Consider the following 21,669-nt stretch of genomic DNA (forward strand, 5'->3'; position numbering starts at 1 on the left):
GTACTGGTGTTATTACCTGTTCCAGGATCTTCACTGTCAGCTCGTTTCTCGGGTCCTTATTTAATTGAAAAGAAAATAAGTGAAACTGACTATGTGCTTCAAACTCCTGATAGACAACGCCAATCTCGTGTGTGTCACATTAACATGTTGAAAGCTTACCACACCCGACCCATCACACAGTTAGAGAGTTCAAAAACAGAGGAAGGTACTGCTGTCTCCTCTGCTACTACTGCTATGATAGTGGACTGTCATATTGATGATGTTGATGGCTTGGAGTTGCGCAATACTCAGCAGCAGTGTGTTAGATTGCCCAACTCAGAAATGCTGCTGTCTATCCAATCCGGTCTGGTTCATTTAACGGATGGACAGGCCAATGATATTGTGAGGCTACTACACAGTTTTCCATGTCTCTTTAATGACGTTCCTACTCGCACAAATGTGTTGGAACATGACATTAATGTTGGAAATGCTACACCTATCAAGCAACACCCATATCGTATCAACGCTTCCAAGAGGAAGATAATGAGGGATGAGGTGAAATATTTGTTGGAGAATGACCTGGCTAAGCCAAGTTCAAGCCCTTGGAGTTCTCCTTGCATTTTGGTTCCTAAACCTGATGGTACGTCCAGGTTATGTACGGATTATCGAAAGGTAAATTCTGTCACAATGCCAGATTCGTTCCCGTTACCCCGACTGGACGACTGTATCGACACTATTGGTGCTGCTAAGTATGTAACCAAGTTAGACCTCTTAAAAGGTTACTGGCAGGTTCCGTTAACTTCACGTGCTTCTGAGATTTCTGCCTTTGTGACCCCAGACAACTTCCTACAGTACTCAGTCATGGCTTTTGGGATGCGAAATGCACCAGCCACTTTCCAACGACTGGTTAACTCCGTATTAGCTGGCGTTCCTAATTGTAGTGCATACCTTGATGACCTAGTGATTTATTCGTCTGAGTGGACAGATCATGTTGACTCGCTAAGGGTAGTATGTGAACGGTTGGCAGCTGCTTCTCTAACCCTGAACTTGGCAAAGTGCGAGTTTGGGAAGGCTACTGTTACCTATCTCGGCAAAGAGGTTGGCCATGGACAGGTGCGCCCTGTTGATGCCAAGGTCTTGGCTATAACTGCATTCCCTGCACCTACCACCAGACGAGAGCTACGCCGCTTTTTAGGGATGGTTGGCTACTACCGTAGCTTCTGTAAAAATTTCTCTGCGGTAGTTGCTCCATTGACCGATTTGCTTAGTCCAGCTAGATCATTTGTGTGGTCCCCTGATTGTAAGAGAGCTTTTGAATCAGCGAAAGCACTCTTATGTAGTACACCTGTACTTGCTGCTCCAGATTTTGAACAACCATTCAAACTTGAGGTAGATGCTAGTGCCAGAGGTGCTGGTGCTGTTCTACTGCAGCAGGACAAGAGTGGAGTGGATCATCCCGTTTGTTATTTTTCACGTAAATTTAATAAATGTCAAACAAACTATGCGACAATAGAACAAGAAGCTCTTGCTTTGTTGTTGGCTCTGCAATACTTTGAAGTATATATTGGTTCCAGTGCCCTACCCGTGATTGTATATACTGACCATAACCCCTTAGTTTTTCTCCACCGAATGTACAACCAGAACCAGCGCCTTATGCGTTGGGCGCTGATTGTACAAAATTATAATTTGGAGATCCGCCACAAAAAGGGTTCTGATAATGTGTTGGCAGATGCTTTGTCTCGTGTGTGAAAATTATTTCTGTATGTTTTGCAAGGTTGTTGCTTTGTGATGAGTATTCATTGACATACTGTAGTCGCAGCCCCTAGGGTTGCTCTTTTAAGGGTGGGAGTGTTACGGATACAGTTATCCTGTGTGTGTGTATCCTGTGTGTGTGTTTCTTTTCTCTCCTTCTCCCCTCACAGGTGAAAATCATCACTCTCCAATCAGTCAACAATCAATCATCAATCAGAAGACACACCTCCTCCTATTTCCTACCCTATCACAGTTCCTTCCCCATGGTTTAAAAACCCCATCATTTGTTTGTTCTAAAGCAATCTCTAGCGCAATCTCTAGCTCAATCTCTCTGTAAATGCCATGTCTGTAGGTCTCTGTGTTTCACTCTCGCTTTGTGTCTTAACCTCTCTTTTGTTTAAAGCACCTCCATAGCACTTTGTCATCACCTGTGAGTATTGTTTTTGGTTATGGTGTTTGTTTGTTTGCTGGTGGGAAAAGGGGAAACCAAGACAAGTCGCCCATGGGCATACACTACCCGTAGGTGAACTTTGTTAAATACACTAGTTAGAACTGGGCGGACCCCCAACTGTATTTTTGGTTAGTTAGCTGTTGTTAAAGTAGGCTAGTCTAGCTTAGGGGTGTTTTTGAATACTTATTGTTTCTTTCCTTGGGTCCAGCTCAGCCCCTTTTCCTGCCCCCCCATTACCGTGTGTTTATAAATAAACCTAGAGTTTGACGGTAGATTTCTGTTGTCGTGGTTATTTCGTGCACACTTTTACTTTGTCACCATAATAATTTGCATGAGTTATGTTACGGGTCTCATTACCATCCACCCTAGACTGTCGGGCCAAAAGGGATTCGTAACAATGGACCTGATTGCCAGAATAACTTCCTCATCACTTATTGAGGCATCCATGTTAGTTTGTTCATCAGAATTGAGACATGGGTTCCAGATTGTCTAGAAATGCATGCATATGAGATGTGTCAGGAAGAGCCTTTGACAAGTAAAGAGCAGAGTAGAATTGCTTAAATTGATTGTTGATTTCTTTGGGATTGGTAGAAGTTAAATCAGCTGCTACTCAGATTTCAGGTATGGTGCTGCTAGCAGCTGTCGTCTCTTTGGCTATGCCGAATTAAGTGATATGACATGCTATTCTATAAAATATTTTCTCCATAATTAATATTACCTGATTGAGCTAATCATGTAAATGTAATTAACTAGAAAGTCGGGGCACCACAAAATAATATTCATAGAGCTGTTATCTTCCGACTAAACTCTTAAAGACCTAGTAATATTTTACATCAATAGCAGTCAATATTAATCGTCACCTTATTTCAGTCTCATCTGAAAGTTGTAAATTCTTGGTTATCTTCACGAACCCTGGCTAACAAGTTGAATCAGCAATACAAAATTGGGTTTAATTATTTATTTACTAAATACCTAACTTATCACACAGAATTACATATACACCGAAAGAATCATACCTTGATTACAAATTACGTCATAAAGGAAAACGTCCCTAGCGGGCGGAACAGATATGACAGCTGTTTACACAAAGAAAAGGGGGATTGGTTTGAGTGAAAGAGCGGGAAGACTGAGGAACAAAGGGAGAAGCGATGTCTCTATCATAAATGCAGTATCTTATGCATTCTAAATTACCGCCCATTTGGAAAAGGAAAATGCAATAAATATTTACTCTGAGCTGCGCTTCGGTAGGTTGGTGGTAGATGAAAGGGTGTGTCCTTTGAAGAATGTTTCTGCTGGTAAATTGGATACGTTGTAGTAACGTCATTGTGTGGTAGACGGGATACTCTGTCTGTTCTTTCCTAGCCCACGTTTGCAGCTGCTGTTGCTAACTCAACAGCTAGGAGGTATCACTTCTGTAGTGAATAAGAGTTCAAAGTACATACCATTTGCAACCAAAGCTGAGGTTGGCTTTGTTCTGTAGTTGACATCTGAACCATTCTGATATCGGATCGTCATCCTAACATCCTCGGAACAGATAGTTATTTGCCCTTTTAACGCAGAGGCTGCAGACCTCACGTACTTGGAACAGGAGGTTACATTTTGGTCAAGGCTTTATATAGTGGAGCGAGAAGGGTGTGTTTCAAAAGTTTTATAACCCATGTCTCTTCACAGGGGCGGGCCACTGATTGAGCAGAGCCCTAAACCTTATGAAAACCCACATCTCTCATTTGGAAGCTAAAATTAAATGTCATCTCTTTACCATTAATTTCATATTCAAACATTTAAATTGAACAACAATTCCATGTGAATCCGATAACTACAATGTGCAGACTTTCCACTGTAGAGTTTATGTCATCCTATCATTGATGAGAATGTCTCAGATGACAACCGAACTGACATCGTATTCATCAAGTACCACCGCATATGTTCAATTGGTCGGATTACCAGAATATAGTTAATTTCCCCCCACCTTCTGATGTTCCCAGAATCTCTATGTCAACCAATGAGTTTTCAAATGTTACATCAGTAGGTTAGAGAGAGGAAAAAGGGGTGAAGAGGTATTTATGACTGTCATAAATCTACCCCCAGGCCAACATCATGACACAGCTGATTGCCGAAGCTGATGATATAACAACTTGCCAGCTTTCTCTCCGTGTTCATAAAATATCTGCCTTGACTTAAACAGAAGCTGCTCTGTTTGATTAGTAGAAAGCTTGTCAAATTCCGATTGGTGTAGCAGTCTCTCTTTGTAGGGTTCAGGAGTTGGAGAAGAGGCATATCTGTTGTCCACATCTAGAATGAGTTGAGATAGCTCCAATAAGCGTTCAGTTCACTGTTGTTTGTTGTCATGCGCTGTGTATGAAATATTTTGGCCCCTTAGATATGCATTTAGCGACTCGCACACAGTAGAGTGAGACACATCAGGAGTGCAGTTGATCTGTAAAAAGACATCAATGAGAGATGATATGTATTTTTTAAAGGCACTACAGGATAATAGTAGTGGGTCAAGTCGCCACATGCGTTGTGACACAGTACTGTCCGGAAAGCAGATATCTAGCTGGACAGGGCTATAGTCTGAGATAACGATGCTGTGATATTGGCTATAAGTTACAAAAGTAAGAATTATATTGTCCAGCATGAAAAAGTAAATCCTAGAGTATGAGCGGTGGACTGGATTTTTAAAAAAGGAGTACTGTTTAGCAGTGGGATTCCTCCTCCTCCATGGATCAAACAAATTATATGATTCTAGAAATTAGTTGATTACTGCACCTGACTTTGAAATTACATTGTTGGGCTTCGGTCTGGATCTGACTAGACTTGGAAGTAATACACGATTGAAATCTCTGCCCAATATTAAATGATGAGAGTTGAGGTCAGGAAGTGTTGCATTGAGGTCAGAGAAAAAAATTGCGTTATCCCAATTAGAACCATAGAGGTTAGCCAGAACAACCTGTATCCTAAACAATTTCCCCATCAGTATAACATATCTGCCATTAGTATCTGAAATTACTTTGGAGGAGACAAATGGGGTGCCTTTTATGATAATGATGGCTGCCCCTCTGGCCTTAGTAACAAAGTTGGAGTAAAATATTTGGTCGACCCATCCTCTCTTTAGTTTATCATGGTCGCTGGACAGGACATGGGTCTTTTGGAGAAAAACAATGTCCAGACTTAAAGACTTAAGATGAGCATACAGTCGGCTACACTTAACCACATGGTTAATTCCTTCAAAATACTTCTTAGGGATAGGCCCCTTTTTTCTCCACTTCCTGTCTGAATTATGTGCCCAAAGTAAACTGCCTGTAGCTCAGGCCCTGAAGCCAGGATATGCATATACAGTGGGGCAAGAATGTATTTAGTCAGACACCAATTGTGCAAGTTCTTCCACTTAAAAAAGATGAGAGAGGCCTGTAATTTTCATCATAGGTACACTTCAACTATGACAGACAAAATGAGAAGAAAAAAATCCAGAAAATCACATTGTAGGATTTTTAATGAATTTATTTGCAAATTATGGTGGAAAATAAGTATTTGGTCACCTACAAACAAGCAAGATTTCTGGCTCTCACAGACCTGTAACTTCTTCTTTAAGAGGCTCCTCTGTCCTCCACTCGTTACCTGTATTAATGGCACCTGTTTGAACTTGTTATCAGTATAAAAGGCACCTGTCCACAACCTCAAACAGTCACACTCCAAACTCCACTATGGCCAAGACCAAAGAGCTGTCAAAGGACACCAGAAACAAAATTGTAGACCTGCACCAGGCTGGGAAGACTGAATCTGCAATAGGTAAGCAGCTTGGTTTGAAGAAATCAACTGTGGGAGCAATTATTAGGAAATGGAAGACATACAAGACCACTGATAATCTCCCTCATTCTGGGGCTCCACGCAAGATCTCACCCCGTGGGTTCAAAATGATCACAAAAACGGTGAGCAAAAATCCCAGAACCACACAGGGGGACCTAGTGAATGACCTGCAGAGAGCTGGGACCAAAGTAACAAAGCCTACCATCAGTAACACACTACGCCGCCAGGACTCAAATCCTGCAGTGCCAGACGTGTCCCCCTCTTAAGCCAGTACATGTCCAGGCCCGTCTGAAGTTTGCTAGAGAGCATTTGGATGATCCAGAAGAAGATTGGGAGAATGCCATATGGTCAGATGAAAACAAAATATTACTTTTTGGTAAAAACTCAACTCGCCGTGTTTGGAGGACAAAGAATGCTGAGTTGCATCCAAAGAACACCATACCTACTGTGAAGCATGGGGGTGGAAACATCATGCTTTGGGGCTGTTTTTCTGCAAAGGGACCAGGACGACTGATCCGTGCAAAAAAAAGAATGAATGGGGCCATGTATCGTGAGATTTTGAGTGAAAACCTCCTTCCATCAGCAAGGGCATTGAAGATGAAACGTGGCTGGGTCTTTCAGCATGACAAAAATAAATACTTATTTTCCACCATAATTTGCAAATAAATTCATTAAAATTCCTACAATGTCATTTTCTGGAATTCTTTTTCTAATTTTGTCTGTCATAGTTGAAGTGTACCTATGATGAAAATTATAGGCCTCTCATCTTTTGCACAATTGGTGGCTGACTAAATACTTTTTTGCCCCACTGTAATTGGTACCATTGGAAAGAAAAAACTTTGAAGTTTGTAGAAATGTTAAAATAATGTAGGAGAATATAACACAATCGATATGGTAGGAGAAAATCCAAAGAAAAACCAAACATTATTTTTTTAGGAGAGAGACAAACCATCCTCTTAGAAATGCAAGAGAAAGGTCATATTGAAAATTAGCTCCCTGAATACAATTCCTATGGTTTCCACAGGGTGTCAGCAGTCTATGTTCAAGGTTTCAGGCTTGTAACTTCAAAAACAAATAAGAAATATCAGTTTTAGTAGAAGGACACAGTCTTGGAAATTTGTGTTTGCGCGCGTCATGAAGACATTACGCACCTGCTAAAATCGGTTTCCTATTGAACATACATCTTTCTGATATAAATATTATAGTTTGATTACATTTTAGGGTAACTGAGGAGTAAATAGAAACATATTTTGACTTGTTGAAACAAAGTTTAAGGGTAGATTTTCAGATTCCTTTCTCTGCAAGTTGAACAAGTGGATTACTCAAATCGATGGCCCCAACTAAACAGACTTTTTTGGGATATCTAACAAAACGACACTACATATTATAGCTGGGCCTTGTGTTTTAAGATTTTCAAAAAGTAAGTGAATATTTCATTATTATATGTGAATGTATGAAACCTTGTGCCGGTGGAAAACAATTTTGATGTGGGGCGCCGTCCTCAAACAATTGCATGGCATGTTTTCGCTGTAATAGCCACTGTAAATCGGACAGTGAAGTTAGATTAACAAGATTTTAAGCTTTCAGCCGATATAATACACTTATGTACATAAATGTTTAAAATCCATCATATTTATGATTATTTATTTGAATTGCGTGCCCTCCAGTTTCACTGGAAGTTGTCCCGCTAGCCGGGACACCGATCCTTAAGAATTAAGTTCCAGCTGATAAAGCAAGTGGGGCATTGAGTATGTAAATTAGGCATAGTCATAGTAATTAGAAATGAATGTTAGGACAATCACATGGTGTGCTGAAAGGTCAGAATAATAAAATAATAGGAAAACAAAAAACAAAACAAAAAAAACAGCTAAAAAAAATGAAATACCCAGAAAACCATGGACCCCTATGCTGGCCTTCCCCCTGTTGGAATGTTGCATCTACCTCTCCTAGACCAGAGCAAGATACTACTATGTTAAACTGAACCTCAGTAGAGCCCTATCCAGGGTGAACATGATCAAATTTACACCTAGGGAAGGGATTCTGGAGGGAACCACCTCAGTTCTCCAATGTATCTTATGCAATATGCATATTTGAAGGATAATAAAACATATATATAAAAAAGGAGGTGTATGTTCCGCTCCTATACATACCATCATTGTTCATAACGTTAAGTTGCTTGAAGAATAATTGTCCTTTTTGTCAGCAGAGTGTAGGCACGTTTCTAATCAAGAGAGGGGTTCAGTAGTTGGTCCTTAGTCGCGGTAGCATGGCTAGTGTAGGGTCAGGGGCAGAGTACAGGCCTACAATGGCTAGTTAGTCGTATACCGCCTGTCCTCCTGTGGATGTACTGTAGGTGCGCGACCACTTATTCTTTGACCCTGGTTGGGTCCACAAATGTCTTATCTTCAGCACTGCTGGGTAGTGAATGCCGAACTTGGTGTCTCGGCAGCGATGTAGGAGCCCCCTCACCTTGTTGAAGGTTGATATCTTCTTCATGACTCCCGCCATGTAGCCCGGGTAAATGTGACTCTTCTGGCCATCGTGGGTGATGGGAGCTTCTCGTGATACCTTACGGAAGACATTATCTTTCTCCTGAAGGTAGTGGAATTTGACTACAATGGGTCTGGGCCACTCCCCATTCAAGGGTAGGGGCGTAATCGGGGCCTAGGATTGTCTGTAGCAGTTTAGCTATGAACAAGGTAGGCCGAAATCTATGGTCTCGAGTCCCTCCCTCATGCCAAAAATGCGACCGTTCCCCCGGCGCTGCCTGTTCTTAAGGTCCTCGACCTTACTAATAAGTTTGACGACATCTGATGATAGCCGGGTGACTTGCTATTCCAGTGACATCACTTTGTCGGAGTAAGTATTTGTGGCTCCCTCCAGGCTATTCAGACGGGTTTCCTGTTTCGCTAGGTCTTCTATAACGCAGTCTTTGTGTTGACCTCGGTGGCAAGAGTGGCTATTTGTGCAGATAGGTCAGTGGATAGTGACTCCACCTTAGCTGGCACGGTCTGTTCAGACTTAGTGATAGCCACCATTTCCTTGGCTAGGTCGGGGGTCAGAGTCCGTGTCAGTATCCGGTGAGCCTAAGGCTTTAGTAAAGGCCTGCTCTTTTGTGACTCATGACCGTTGTTGTTTCGACATTTTACGATGAAAATAACAAAAATGTCAGGAAACAATTGCCAGATTTGTGAATTGTATTTGATTTCTAATATAATTTTACAAAATGAACATGGTAGGGGAGGTGTTGTGAAATATTAATAGTCAATTGTTCGCTCTGGAGAGGAGCACAAAGAAAACGCGTCTTCACATGTTGCTGCTCACCAGCGCCCACCGTGACTTTTTTAATATCGAGGAATATTTCACTTTCTCTGGTCCTAGGAGTAACAACATGAATTGGTGCATGAGTCAGAAATAATGCAGGGTGACTTGAGTTTCTCCCTCAGCTGGAAGTCTGTGTCCCCTTTTCTCAGTGGAGGGAGGTAGAGCTAATGGACGTGAGTCCGGTTGAGAGGCAACCTCACAGCTGCTCCCTCCCCTCAGATTGACCATCAGATGCAGGCCATCAGTCCAGTAAAAAAGCTAATGATTATGCTCACTCAGCTGTGCCTCACAAGTAATAAATCAAATTATCTATTACCAGTGTGATTATATACAGTGCCTTCAGAACTTATTCATACCCCTTGACTTATTCCTCGTTTTGTTGTGTTACAGCCTGAATTCAAAATATATGCACAATACCCCATAATTACAAAGTCAAAACATGTTTTTAGAAATGTTTGCTAATTTATTGAAAATTACATTTACATAAGTATTCACACCCCTGAGTCAATACTTTGTAGAAGCACTTTGGCAGTGATCACAGCTGTATTTCTGTATCTCCAAAGATTTCCACACTTGGATTGTGCAACATTTGCCCATTATTCTTTAAAAAATTCTTCAAACTCTTTCAAATTGGTTGTTGATTGCTAGACAACCATTTTCAAGTCTTGCCATAGATTTTTCTGTAACCAGGTCACTCAGGAACATTCACTGTCTTCTTGGTAAGCAACTCCAGTGTAGATTTGGCCTTGTGTTTTAAGTTATTGTCCTACTGAAAGGTGAATTCATCTCGCAGTATGTGGTGGAAAGCAGACTGAATCAGGTTTTCCACTAGGATTTTGCCTGTGCTTAGCTCCATTCCGTTTATTTTTTATCCTTTAGAACTTAATGATGACAAACATACCCATAACATGATGTAGCCACCACTATGCTTGAAAATATTGAGAGTGGTACTCAGTAATGTGTTGAAATGGATATGCCCCAAACACTTTGTATTCAAGACAAAGTGTATTACAGAATTACTTTAGTACCTTTTTGCAAACGGGATGCATGGCACTGAACCTACTTTTTTAAAATGTTTAAATATGATTTAAAAATGTTCTGAGAATAACAACATTGGCAAGGCAGTTCAAGGATAGCCAATATGCAGTGATAATGTATTTGGCCTATAGCCTACTTCACATTGCTACAGCACTGTTTTTCAATGGTTAAAACATCTCAGGGCTGCAATCCCGTTAACGGGATTGATATGACAACAGCCAGTGAAAGTGCAGAGCAACAAATTCAAACAACAGAAATCTCATAATTAAAATTCCTCAAACATACATGTATCTTACAAAATTTTAAAGGTAATCTTGTTGTTAATCCCACCACAGTGTCCGATTTCAAATAGGCTTTACAGTGAAAGCACCAAAAAATGATTATGTCACCGCCAAGTCACAGAAAAATTCAGCCATTTTTCCAGCCAAAGAGAGGAGTCACAAAAAGCACAAGTAGAGATAAAATGAATCACTAACCTTTGATGATCTTAATCAGATGACACTCATAGGACTTCATGTTACACAATACATGTATGTGTTGTTCGATAAAGTGCATATTTATATTTAAAAATCTCAGTATACATTGGCGAGTTATGTTCACTAGTTCCAAAAACATCCAGTGATATTGCAGAGAGCCACATCATTTTACAGAAATACTCATTATAAATGTCAATGAAAATACAATTGTTAGACATGGAAATATAGATACACTTCTCCTTAATGCAACCGCTGTGTCAGATTTCAAAAAAGCTTTATGGAAAAAGCAAACCATGCAATAATCTGAGAACGGTGCTCAGAAAACAAATAGAGATATCCGCCATGTTGGAGTCAACAGAAATCAGAAATAACATTATAAATATTGACTTACCTTTGATGATCTTCATCAGAATGCACTCCCAGGAATCCCAGTTCCACATTAAATGTTTGATTTGTTCGGTAATGTCCATCATTTATGTCCAAAGAGCTACTTTTGTTAGCACGTTTGGTAAACAAATCCATAGTCATGAAGCGCGTTCCCTAGTTGCAGACTAAATGTCAAAGAGTTCCGTTACTGTCCGTAGAAACATGTCAAACGATGTATGGAATCAATCTTTAGGATGTTTTAAACATAAACCTTCCATAATGTTCCAACCGGAGAATTCCTTTGTCTTCAGAAAAGCAAAGGAGCGAGAGCTTCCTCTCATGTGAAATGCGTGTGACCAGCACGTGACTGCTGGCAGACCTCTGACTCATTCCCCTCTCATTCAGCCCCCCTTCACAGTAGAATCCTCAAACCGTTTCTAAAGATGGTTGACATCTAGTGGAAGCCTTAGGAAGTGCAACATAACCAATATTCCACTGTGTATTCAATAGGGGCTGGTTTGAAAATCGACCAACCTCAGATTTCCCACTTCCTGTTTGGATTTCTTCTCAGGTTTTTGCCATGTAAGTTCTGTTATACTCACAGATATAATGCAAACGGTTTTAGAAACTTCCGAGTATTTTCTATCCAATACCAATAATAATATGCATATATTAGCAACTGGGACTGAGGAGCAGGCAGTTTACTCTGGGCACCATTCATCCAAGCTACTCAATAATTCCCCTGCAGCCATAAGAAGTTTTAATGTTGCATAGGCTTATGTTTTTTAAGTAATGTTTTTAAAAGATCTGAGTGGTAGATCTCTGCTTGCATTTTGGATCAAAGTGACCACTAGTCTAAGTGGAGTTAGCATGACTCTGCTGAGCCGAGCATCCCAATGCCACTAGGCAGGAGGGGAAAGGATAAAGAAGATCTCCTACAGCCACTGAGTGCTGGATGACAGCGGAGCTGAAGAGACAGAGCTCATCACACATGATAGATATGCTCTTGTGACTGGAGTCATTAACTTGGTTTGACGGCTAGCTCGTAGCTGTCACTGCAGCAGAAGAGGCTCGGCATGTGGGCTAGATAAATCATAACACCACTGAGATTACTGGTCCATTTCATACAAAATAATCTGCTGTGACAGATGAATGGAGGAGTTATGTAATTGTGGAGGATATTATGGAGTGGGACGTGTTAACACACGTAAAGTAGCTACAGTACATCAAGCCATTTTCACATCTTAATCTACTGTGCTGTGGCATGCAAGTTTCATCAGTCACTTAGTCAGTGTGTCTGTTGCAGTGTATCTGTCATTTATTTGTTCTTGACAAACAGGGCAGTTTAGATAGCAGCAGGCCTTTTTCCCTCACTCGATGGATCCTACTGTGGATGATCCTCAACATCAAAGTTACTTCAATCTGAAAAGTCTCACTGAAAGTTTGTGAGTTTTCTCAGTTGGACATGTTCTGTTTTTTGTCAGTGTCTCTCTCTATCTTGACAGTGACTAAAAGGCGACTAGCTGGGTTGTTTGTTTGATGTGGAGGCAGTCTCCCTACCATTCAATCAGCGGGCTACAGAGCTGGAAACTACACCCCTCAAGCAACCATTCACCCCTATCACAGCTCGCTGAACTGAGTCATTTGCAGGCAATGCAGGGTCAGTAGGCACTAAAGGCAGAGACTGATAGCTTCCTGGCAGGGTTCGAATCTGGAGCAGCAACTAATTTCACCCTCTTCATATCAACTTCAGATCAAATAGAGTACGCAACCAGCAATTCATCTCGATTCATCTCACCCTGTTGATATCAACTTTAGATCATATAAGAAACCTTCAATATCTCAATACATTTTCTCATTACACGCCACCATGGGAAACATTAAAATGTGTTTTTTTTTGCTTTGTAATTATCCTCAAAGGAGGAATACGTTAGCTACTCTAAATTCACATGACAGAAGTAAAGATAAATACAAATGCTGAGCTTCCCTTTTCCCCTCTGACTTATAAATTATATGAGATACAAGCTATGGGTCAGCAGGTAGCCTAGTGTTTAGAGAGGGGAGCCAGCAACTGGAGGGTTGCCAGTTCGAATCCCAGATCTGAAGGGAAAAATCTGTCTGGAAATGCTCTGGCAACTGGAGGGTTGCTGGTATCAAATCCAGCTCAATGTAACATCGGTAGGTTTATGCTACTAAGTGATATTCAAATTTTCCCTGTACCCATCATGAGGTTGCTACAACCTAGCCTATGAATGAAAGTGTACAGCGTAGGTGCACAGGCCAAGAGAATTTTGAGTAATCAAGGTGACAGACAGCGAGACATTCAATACTGCCTTGCACGCTGTTGCCTGCATCTAGCTGATCTAGGGTGTAATCATTAGTCCAACAGTTGCAAATGAGAGTTTCTATTGGACAAATTCAGGTATGTTTATTCTCGTTTCGTTCTGTTTGCTTCCGTTTATGAAACGTTTTTTCAACAGATTCGGTGGAATGAATACACCCCTGATCACACGCAAACAGTTCACTTTCATAGCAGCCACATAAAAACAGTATGATCACTTTGCTCATAGTATATAATATTAATTTTGCAACTATATAAGCGCTCTCCTCCTCTCACCTTTTCCCTTCGCTTGTGGAATTCAGTGCACAACACATCAGCTGTCTGTGAGCAGGTGAAAAACCTTTTCAAGCCAAACCTTCATATCATGACCGCTAATCGCAACACACAGCCTACATCGTTGTCATATCATAGACAACTAGAACTACTAGAACTAAAGCGTAATAGACCCGCTACAATCATGCAGACTGTGTACAGTCAGAAAGCAACTTAGCAGTTACACCGGCGGTAATACATTTATAAATCCAAAAGCTTAACTTGACTTGGAAGAGTTCCATTGTTGGATAGTCATAGCCAGCTAGCTAACCCTCTCTGTTTGAGACAGGTGTTTGAGTAAGCTAAACTAGCTAGTTGCATTTGTTAGCGAAGTGAACGTTTTTAAATGTTTTAAATACAGCCAAATACAGCTATCTCTCTCTCTCTCTCTCTCTCTCTCTCTCTCTCTCTCTCTCTCTCTCTCTCTCTCTCTTCTCCTTAACAAATTAATTTGTTCAAAACTTTTCAACTATTGTCTTTCCCTCTCTTTGAGTCAACTACTCACCACATTGTATGCACTGCAGTCCTAGCTAGGTGTGGCTTATGCTTTTAGTACTAAATTAATTCTCTGGTCCTTTGATTGGGTGCACAACATGTCAGTTCAGGAGCTCTGATAGGTTGGCGGATGTCCTGCAGAAGTTGTCATAATTACTGTGTAAGTCTATGGAAGGTCAATGTACCCAGAGGAGGACAGAAGCTAGAGGCTACTAAGACTACTGACCTTTATTGCAAAACAGTGTGTTTTCATCAATTATTTGGTCAAGTGAATATATTTAGTGTAGTTTTATCTAATTCACTGAGGAGGATGGTCCACCCCTTCCTCCTCTGTGGAGCCTCCACTGTGTATGTATGTATGTGAGTCTTTCGGGGGGTTATAAAGTGATGTCTATAACGATGTCTCTATAACATACGCTCCCATGAGCATAGGATGAGGCCAAGTGGGATTTTGTAGATACTGTGCATGCACAATAACAGCTTATATACAGACCAACAGCTAAAATAGAAGCTTTGGACAACACAGGCGGTATAGTATTCAGGTTAGATCACTGCCAGCACGCATCGCTTAGGAGAGAGCATAGAGCTCAGTACAAAGGCAGAAAATAGGATTCTGAGTGTGGGGACTGCAGGCGAAGGTGTCATGTAATACAGGAATTATTAAACGGCAGTCAGACAACCAGTCAGTCAGTCAGGCAATTAGTCAGTCAGTCAGCCAATTAGTCAGTCAGTCAAGGAGTCAGTCAGTCAGTCAGTTAATTGTTCAGTCAGTCATCAGTCAGTCAGTCCATTGGTCAGTCATCAGTCAGTCAGTCAGATAGCAAATCACTCCGTCAGTTATTATGAGTCAGCCAGTCAGCCAGCCAGTCAATCAGTCAGTCAGTTAGTCCACTGGACTCTAGCCTTTGGGCTGGGAATCAGGCCTTGATTCATTAGGAGCCTGAAATTGATTATCTGTTTATTTTATAGATCTAAAACTGATGTCACAAGTCCATCCCTCCTTCATAATAATAATTAGGTCTGTGCTTACATTTGTCCTAGAAGTGTGTATTATATGCATGTGAATTGGAAATTTGTTTTTTGGATATCATATCTCACGGCCAAGGATCAGCCATTATTGACTGCAATACTGGAGCAATTAGGGTTAAGTGCCCTACTCATGGGATTCAGCTCTGGGATTCAAACCAACGACCTTTCAATTATTGGCCAACACTCTTAACCAGTAGGCTACCTGCCACCCATGCACATTTTTCATATGATAGCACAGTATGAGTCAACTGAATCTGAAGTACAAAAGACACCCTGCCTCTATAATCCCAGTGTGATTCTAAATGGGTACATTTAGAAGGTGCCCACAGCATCTGTTAATTCTTGCATACACAGTGGGCGTCTTCTGCCAAAACAATAAGCCACACCATCATCCACACATCCGGTCTCTGAATTTCACATGAAATAATAATAGCCTATACTAAGTAAGATTTGCAACACTGAGAAGTGCCTCGAAGGAATGAGAAATGGAAATACTTTAAAAGCACCACTGATAATGAGCCTCATTACATTTCTCTTGCTATCAGAAGCATTTTCCACAGTGATGTTCAATAATTCAAATGGTCTTTAAAGCCGTGTTCGATTATTAACTCAGTAGCATTCTGACAAAATGCCTGTTCAATGTTCACACCTGACATATGCCATAACACACTCTACTAGCCCTTCAAATGTATTAGCGTTCAGAACATGGCTTTATCTCCTCTCCACAATGATGAGAAAATGATACAGCAAACAAATGTTTGAACTATTTCCACATCATGATTTAACAATATCACACCTCTACAAGCTTTTGGCTGGAATATAGCAATTGACCCGAATCACAATTTGTAACACAGTCTGTTCTGAATTATAACCTTCTGTTGTCTAATAATGTTAGCTTTTTAATTGCACTTCCATCTGTTTGAAGTGTGAACTCATTATTACCCTTCTACCATCTTGTTTTCTCCAAGGAAAATGGCCGTACCCTTAGATTCCATTTATCTTTTTATTTATTGTATTTCACAACAGCAGCAGTGATTTGTATTCCACTGGGATAGACCTTTACCCACAGGATCAAGGCAAAAGCTGTGCATTCCTTATGAGCAGAGAAGTTTTACTGTACAGCAGTAGCTAATTTGGATGAAATATAATGAACAAAAATAAAAACGCAACATGTAAAGTGTTGGTCCCATGTCTCATAATCTGAAATAAAAGATCCCAGAAATGTTCCATATGCACAAAAAGCTTATTTCTCTAACATGTTATGCACACATTTGTTTACATCCCTGTTAGTGAGCATTTCTCCTTTGCCAAGATAATCCATCCACCTGACAGGTGTGGCATATTAAGACGCTGATTAAACAACATGATCATTACACAGCTGCACCTTGTGCTGGGGTCAATAAAAGGCCACTCTAAAATGTGCAGTTTTATCACACAACACAATGCCACAGATGTCTAAAGTTTTGATGGTGCGTGCAATTGGCATGCTGACTGTAAAAATGTCCACCAGAGCTGTAGCCAGAGAACAGCATGTTAATTTCTCTATCATAAACCAGCTCCAACGTCATTTTAGAGAATTTGGCAATCCGTTCAACCGGTCTCACAACTACAGACCATGTGTAACCACGCCAGTCCAGGACCTCCACATCCAGCTTCTTCACCTGCGGGATTGTCTAGGACCAGCCACCCGGACAGCTGATGAAACTGAGGAGTATTTCTGTCTGTAATAAAGCCCTTTTGTGGCGAAAAACTCATTCTGATTAGCTGGGCCTGGCTCCCCAGTGAGTGGGCCTGGCTCCCAAGTGGGTGGGCCTATGCCCACCCAGGCCCATCCATGCCTGCGCCCCTGCCCAGTTATGTGATTTACATAGATTAGGGCCTAATTAATGTATTTCAATTGACTGATGTCCTTATATGAACTGTAAGTCAGTCAAATCGTGGAAATTGTTGCATGTTGCATTTATACTTTTGTTCGGTATAGAATTTCCATTACAGGAATACTGCAATAGTATACAGTAGTACCTCATGAACATAGTTTGCCATTATAAAGCAAGTACTGTTGATCAAGATGGTATATCTGTGTGTAGCTGTTTTGAGTCGTTTATCTTCTTGGCTGTTACGATTGCATCTCTGTAGTTTACAGTGGTTGGATTCCTCAAAAAGTTAAGTTTACCAATCAAATTTGAATGGCTTTTTAACAGCTTATTATCTCTGTTAATTCTGCTATTTGATCTTGCACTTAACACATGCAGTCTTGCGTGGAATATAAAGGGCAAGCATGCTGAGACATCTGTGAAACATGATCAATATGAGTAATGGTACTGTAGGTGAAGAAATGTGTTAGTTGTCTGTATTCTTGTCTGTCATATTTGAGTTTGATTTGTATAATTCTACCAACAGTATTCTGTAGGCTAATGCCCATAATCAGGTTGCAGCAGAGTGAACACCCGCAGGCAATTTAAGCAGCTCCATAGCAAAATATAATGAAAATGACATAAATAAATACATTTACACACATACGTACACACATACACACATACATATATATTACAATGCATACAGATATAAATACATTGATTGAGGCTTGTTTAACAACAAGAGGTCAGCTTATAGTCCAGTCTGAAGTAAACAACATTACCCACAATAAAGTAATAGAGTAACGATTATTTACATTGACTATGAGATGAAATTAGGGATGTTCTTTTATCATAAACTTCATACTGATCTCATTAAGGAGTCGAACCAATAGAAAACATATAAGAAATGGAACAGAAAATAACTCTGTAGACTGTGTCCCAATTTGATCTCCTTCCTCTCAAAGTATGCTGGGAAATTCCTGGGTATAAGAAAGGAAAGTACTGGTATAAGACATATGGTGGAATGATTGAATCCGACTAGCCCATGCCTCCAACAGTCCAATGATTTTAGAGTTGTGGGAGGTAGTGAACAAGTGTACACTTCAGAAGAAAGGATATCTTATTGGGACAAACTCTATATTTTTTGTCTAAGGGGGGGCAGAATCTCAGAATCTTGTGCTTATAATTTCCTCATACCAGTTAGCCTACAGTAACTGTGTCATACAGCGTTGGTCACACAGCAGGCTTTCCATGCATGTTTAAATATTAAACGTTAAATCAAGCCTTGCTGGTCCCACTACAAAGTCTACCGATTTCCAACACATACTCCTTAATATTAACCTTTGATATATTGGGAAATGTCCTTATCAAAATGTTGATTTAGGTTGGAATACGAATTGTATGGGGTGGGTTGTAATCTCATGACTGCCAATCATAAGGTAGGCAGCAGAGATTATAGCCTATGATTTCTGGATAGATTGTTCAATAATGGCAGTGATATATCAATACATTCTTGTTTTGCAAAATAATCACGTTTCTAGAATATGACTGCAGGCCATGTACTGCATGCCTGTGAAGTAGGCTAAAATATAATTATTATAATAATGTCGCTAGCAGTGATAGATTAATACATTCTGGTTTTGCTAAATAATCAAGTTTCCAGAATATGCCTGCAGGCCATGTACTGTATGACTATGAAGGATATAATGTAATTAAAATAATAATGTTGCTAGGCGTTTCGAAAGCATGCAAGATACAATACTGCACATGTTTACAGGTTGATGATGACGGAGAGTTAACATGTTGCAATTATTGGCGAGGTGCAGTTTGACATAGCTGAACAAAATGTAGTGGTATTGGCAGCCTTTTATGTCTGGTAGCCTATTTTCAGGACCTGCAATATCTGAAGCGTATTAGTTTGTGGAAAGCCTTTTTGAAATCCTCATTGGACATGGTGTATATGATGGGGTTTATTAAAGAGTTAAGGTAACCCAACCAAGTAAATATGTCAAATAATTCTGGATAGAAACATGACGCACAGACTGAAACCACTAAGGTGTAAATGAAAAACGGTAGCCAGCATATGATGTAAGCTCCGAGAATGATCCCTAAAGTTTTAGTCGCCTTTCTTTCCCTGGCAGCTGAGATCCTCTTCTTCTCCAGGAGCGCGTCGGATACAGTGACTTTCACATAGTTCACATTGGCAGGGGAGCTATTAGCTTCACAAGAAGAGGCTTCGTTCGTCCCGTAATTTAGAGAGACTGTTGATGCCACAGAGTTTGTACCTGGCGAGTTTGTTATCAAATGGGCAGAGGTGAGTCTTTTCCCCGGTTTATTATTAGACGACTGTTTCAAGATCCTCTTTCGGGCTTCCACGTAGATCCTACCGTAAAGGGCTATGAGTAACAGCGTGGGAATATAGAAGGCTCCAAAAGTGGAATAAATTGTGTAGAAAATGTGATCAGTGTTCACATTGCAAGTGGTAACTTCCTCCGCTTTCACCTGACGCCAGAAGAAGGGCGGTAGTGAGATAGAGATGGCAATCACCCAGGCAGTGGCGATCATCCCCGCGGCGCGCGCTGATGTGCGCTTCTTGGTGTACTCAACCGCGTCTGTTATTGCCCAGTAACGGTCCAGCGCAATTATACACAGATGAAGAATGGATGCGGTACAACACGTTATGTCTGAAGACAACCATATGTCGCACATAACTTGGCCCAAAGTCCATGTTTGACTCACCGTGTATAGCGCGCTGATTGGCATCACCAATACGGACACCAGAAGGTCTGTCAGGGCGAGCGATGCTATCAGTAAGTTTGCAGGCGTATGCAGTTTTCTAGATTGATAAATAGTAGCAATAACAAATGCATTTGATAATGTTGTTGCAAAAGTTATTAGGGATAATGTAACTGCTAAACCAGCTTGAAAAGTCAAACTATCCTTCTCCTCCTCTCCTCGTGTCGTTAAATTGACATTGGTATCATTGGTTGACATATTCCAGAACTCTCCATAAATAAAAGACATTGGCTTCAACTGACTGGCGCGCTCCATTCCTCGACACGTTTTTGACAGATGTCATCGAGCGTTGAAGAAAACCCTTCAAAAAGGGAGCACTAGGACTGCTTAACCAACGTAAACGTTGCATTTCTTTTCATCTTTTCCTGGTTAAACGCAGCTCAATCCCCATCGGTGTCCATCAGTGGCACGTTGATTATCCAACAACCACAGGAAGAAAATGTGAACCCTTTTCTTGAAATATCCTTATTGTCTTGACTTCCCATTTATTTACTTTATTGTTGGTTGTATATTCAGCTTTTCAATTAAATGTAAATATGAGAAGAGCAGTTCCATTATATCCAATACTGATTGTCGTTAGTTTGCACAATTAAACAATTAAACGAATTATGTATCACAGTATCATTAATCAAAAGGAAAGATAATGATCTATATTAGTTTGTGATCTTTATTCGTTGTTCTTTGAGTCTGTTCATCTGCTCTCCAAGGCACTGTGTTGGATCTGCTGCGCTTCAGAAGTTGGGCTCGGGCGAGGCTTCACACTTGGTTTTATAGAGAACGCACGCGCTGTCAGAACCCTACAGATATCATCGATTGCACCCCCCTCTCTCTCTCTCTCTCCAGGCTGATCAAGTGGTTTCATCCTCCAGGTCTTAATGCCCTTGGGTTTAGTATACATCATAGCAAGGAAAACTATATGACATGCATATATTGTTATGGTAAGATATCTGCAATAGGCCTAACTAACATCTTCAAAAATATAACTTACATTTACAGTGCACTGGGCCACATAACATTGGGATAAAGTGCAACGCCAGAAAACTGTCAATCAGAACCTTGGATAGCTCCACTCCGGGAGTCCACAGACAGCTCCTCTTTAACATTAGTTTATTAACAAAAGTCAAGTCACGACTTGTGATTATTCTGCTTATCATGTTGTTGGTGATATTATTATAGTGTATTTAGATTATAGAATACTGGTTGTGCTCTGTTCTCTCAAGAAATCAAACATACAGACGTTGCAGGCTGTATAAATGAATGCCAATGTGGCAACCTCTCTGCACTATAGCCTACTGTTTAGGCCTTTAGGGAGCCACTGGACAAATGATTACAGTGCTCCAGTCAGACCTGCAGGGCTCCAAAGTTCATGCTGTAGGTGCAGGCCTATGTATATGCTGAATCAATGTAAAACCACAATGGCATAGCCCAGGGATGATCAATTAGATTCAGCTGCTAGCCAATTTTTTTCTTGAGCAAATGGTAAAGAACAAAATCAATCACATGTCTGCCTGTCTTTTTGTATGGCATATATAGCATGTATTTTTTTATCTCCACATGTTGAAAATTGAGAGTTGAGACTGAGATGGGTTTTGTGAACTTCGTGATTAACTTTTTGTAAATTATTAATATGTTGGTGCAAATATAAAG

At 40.6% G+C, this 21,669-nt stretch overlaps 1 protein-coding gene across 1 annotated transcript; it reads right to left on the minus strand.

The window, feature by feature from the left end:
* Positions 1-18,961: 18,961 nt before the first annotated feature.
* LOC115107278 (5-hydroxytryptamine receptor 1D-like) lies at positions 18,962-20,503 on the minus strand. The gene has a single exon (XM_029630665.2). The coding sequence runs from the start codon at positions 20,275-20,277 to the stop codon at positions 19,114-19,116; it is 1,164 nt and encodes a 387-aa protein (XP_029486525.1). The 5' UTR covers positions 20,278-20,503; the 3' UTR covers positions 18,962-19,113.
* Between the last annotated feature and the right edge of the window lie 1,166 nt (positions 20,504-21,669).

Source organism: Oncorhynchus nerka, linkage group LG24, assembly GCF_034236695.1.
Source record: "Oncorhynchus nerka isolate Pitt River linkage group LG24, Oner_Uvic_2.0, whole genome shotgun sequence".
In the NCBI taxonomy this organism is placed as follows: Eukaryota; Metazoa; Chordata; class Actinopteri; order Salmoniformes; family Salmonidae; genus Oncorhynchus; species Oncorhynchus nerka.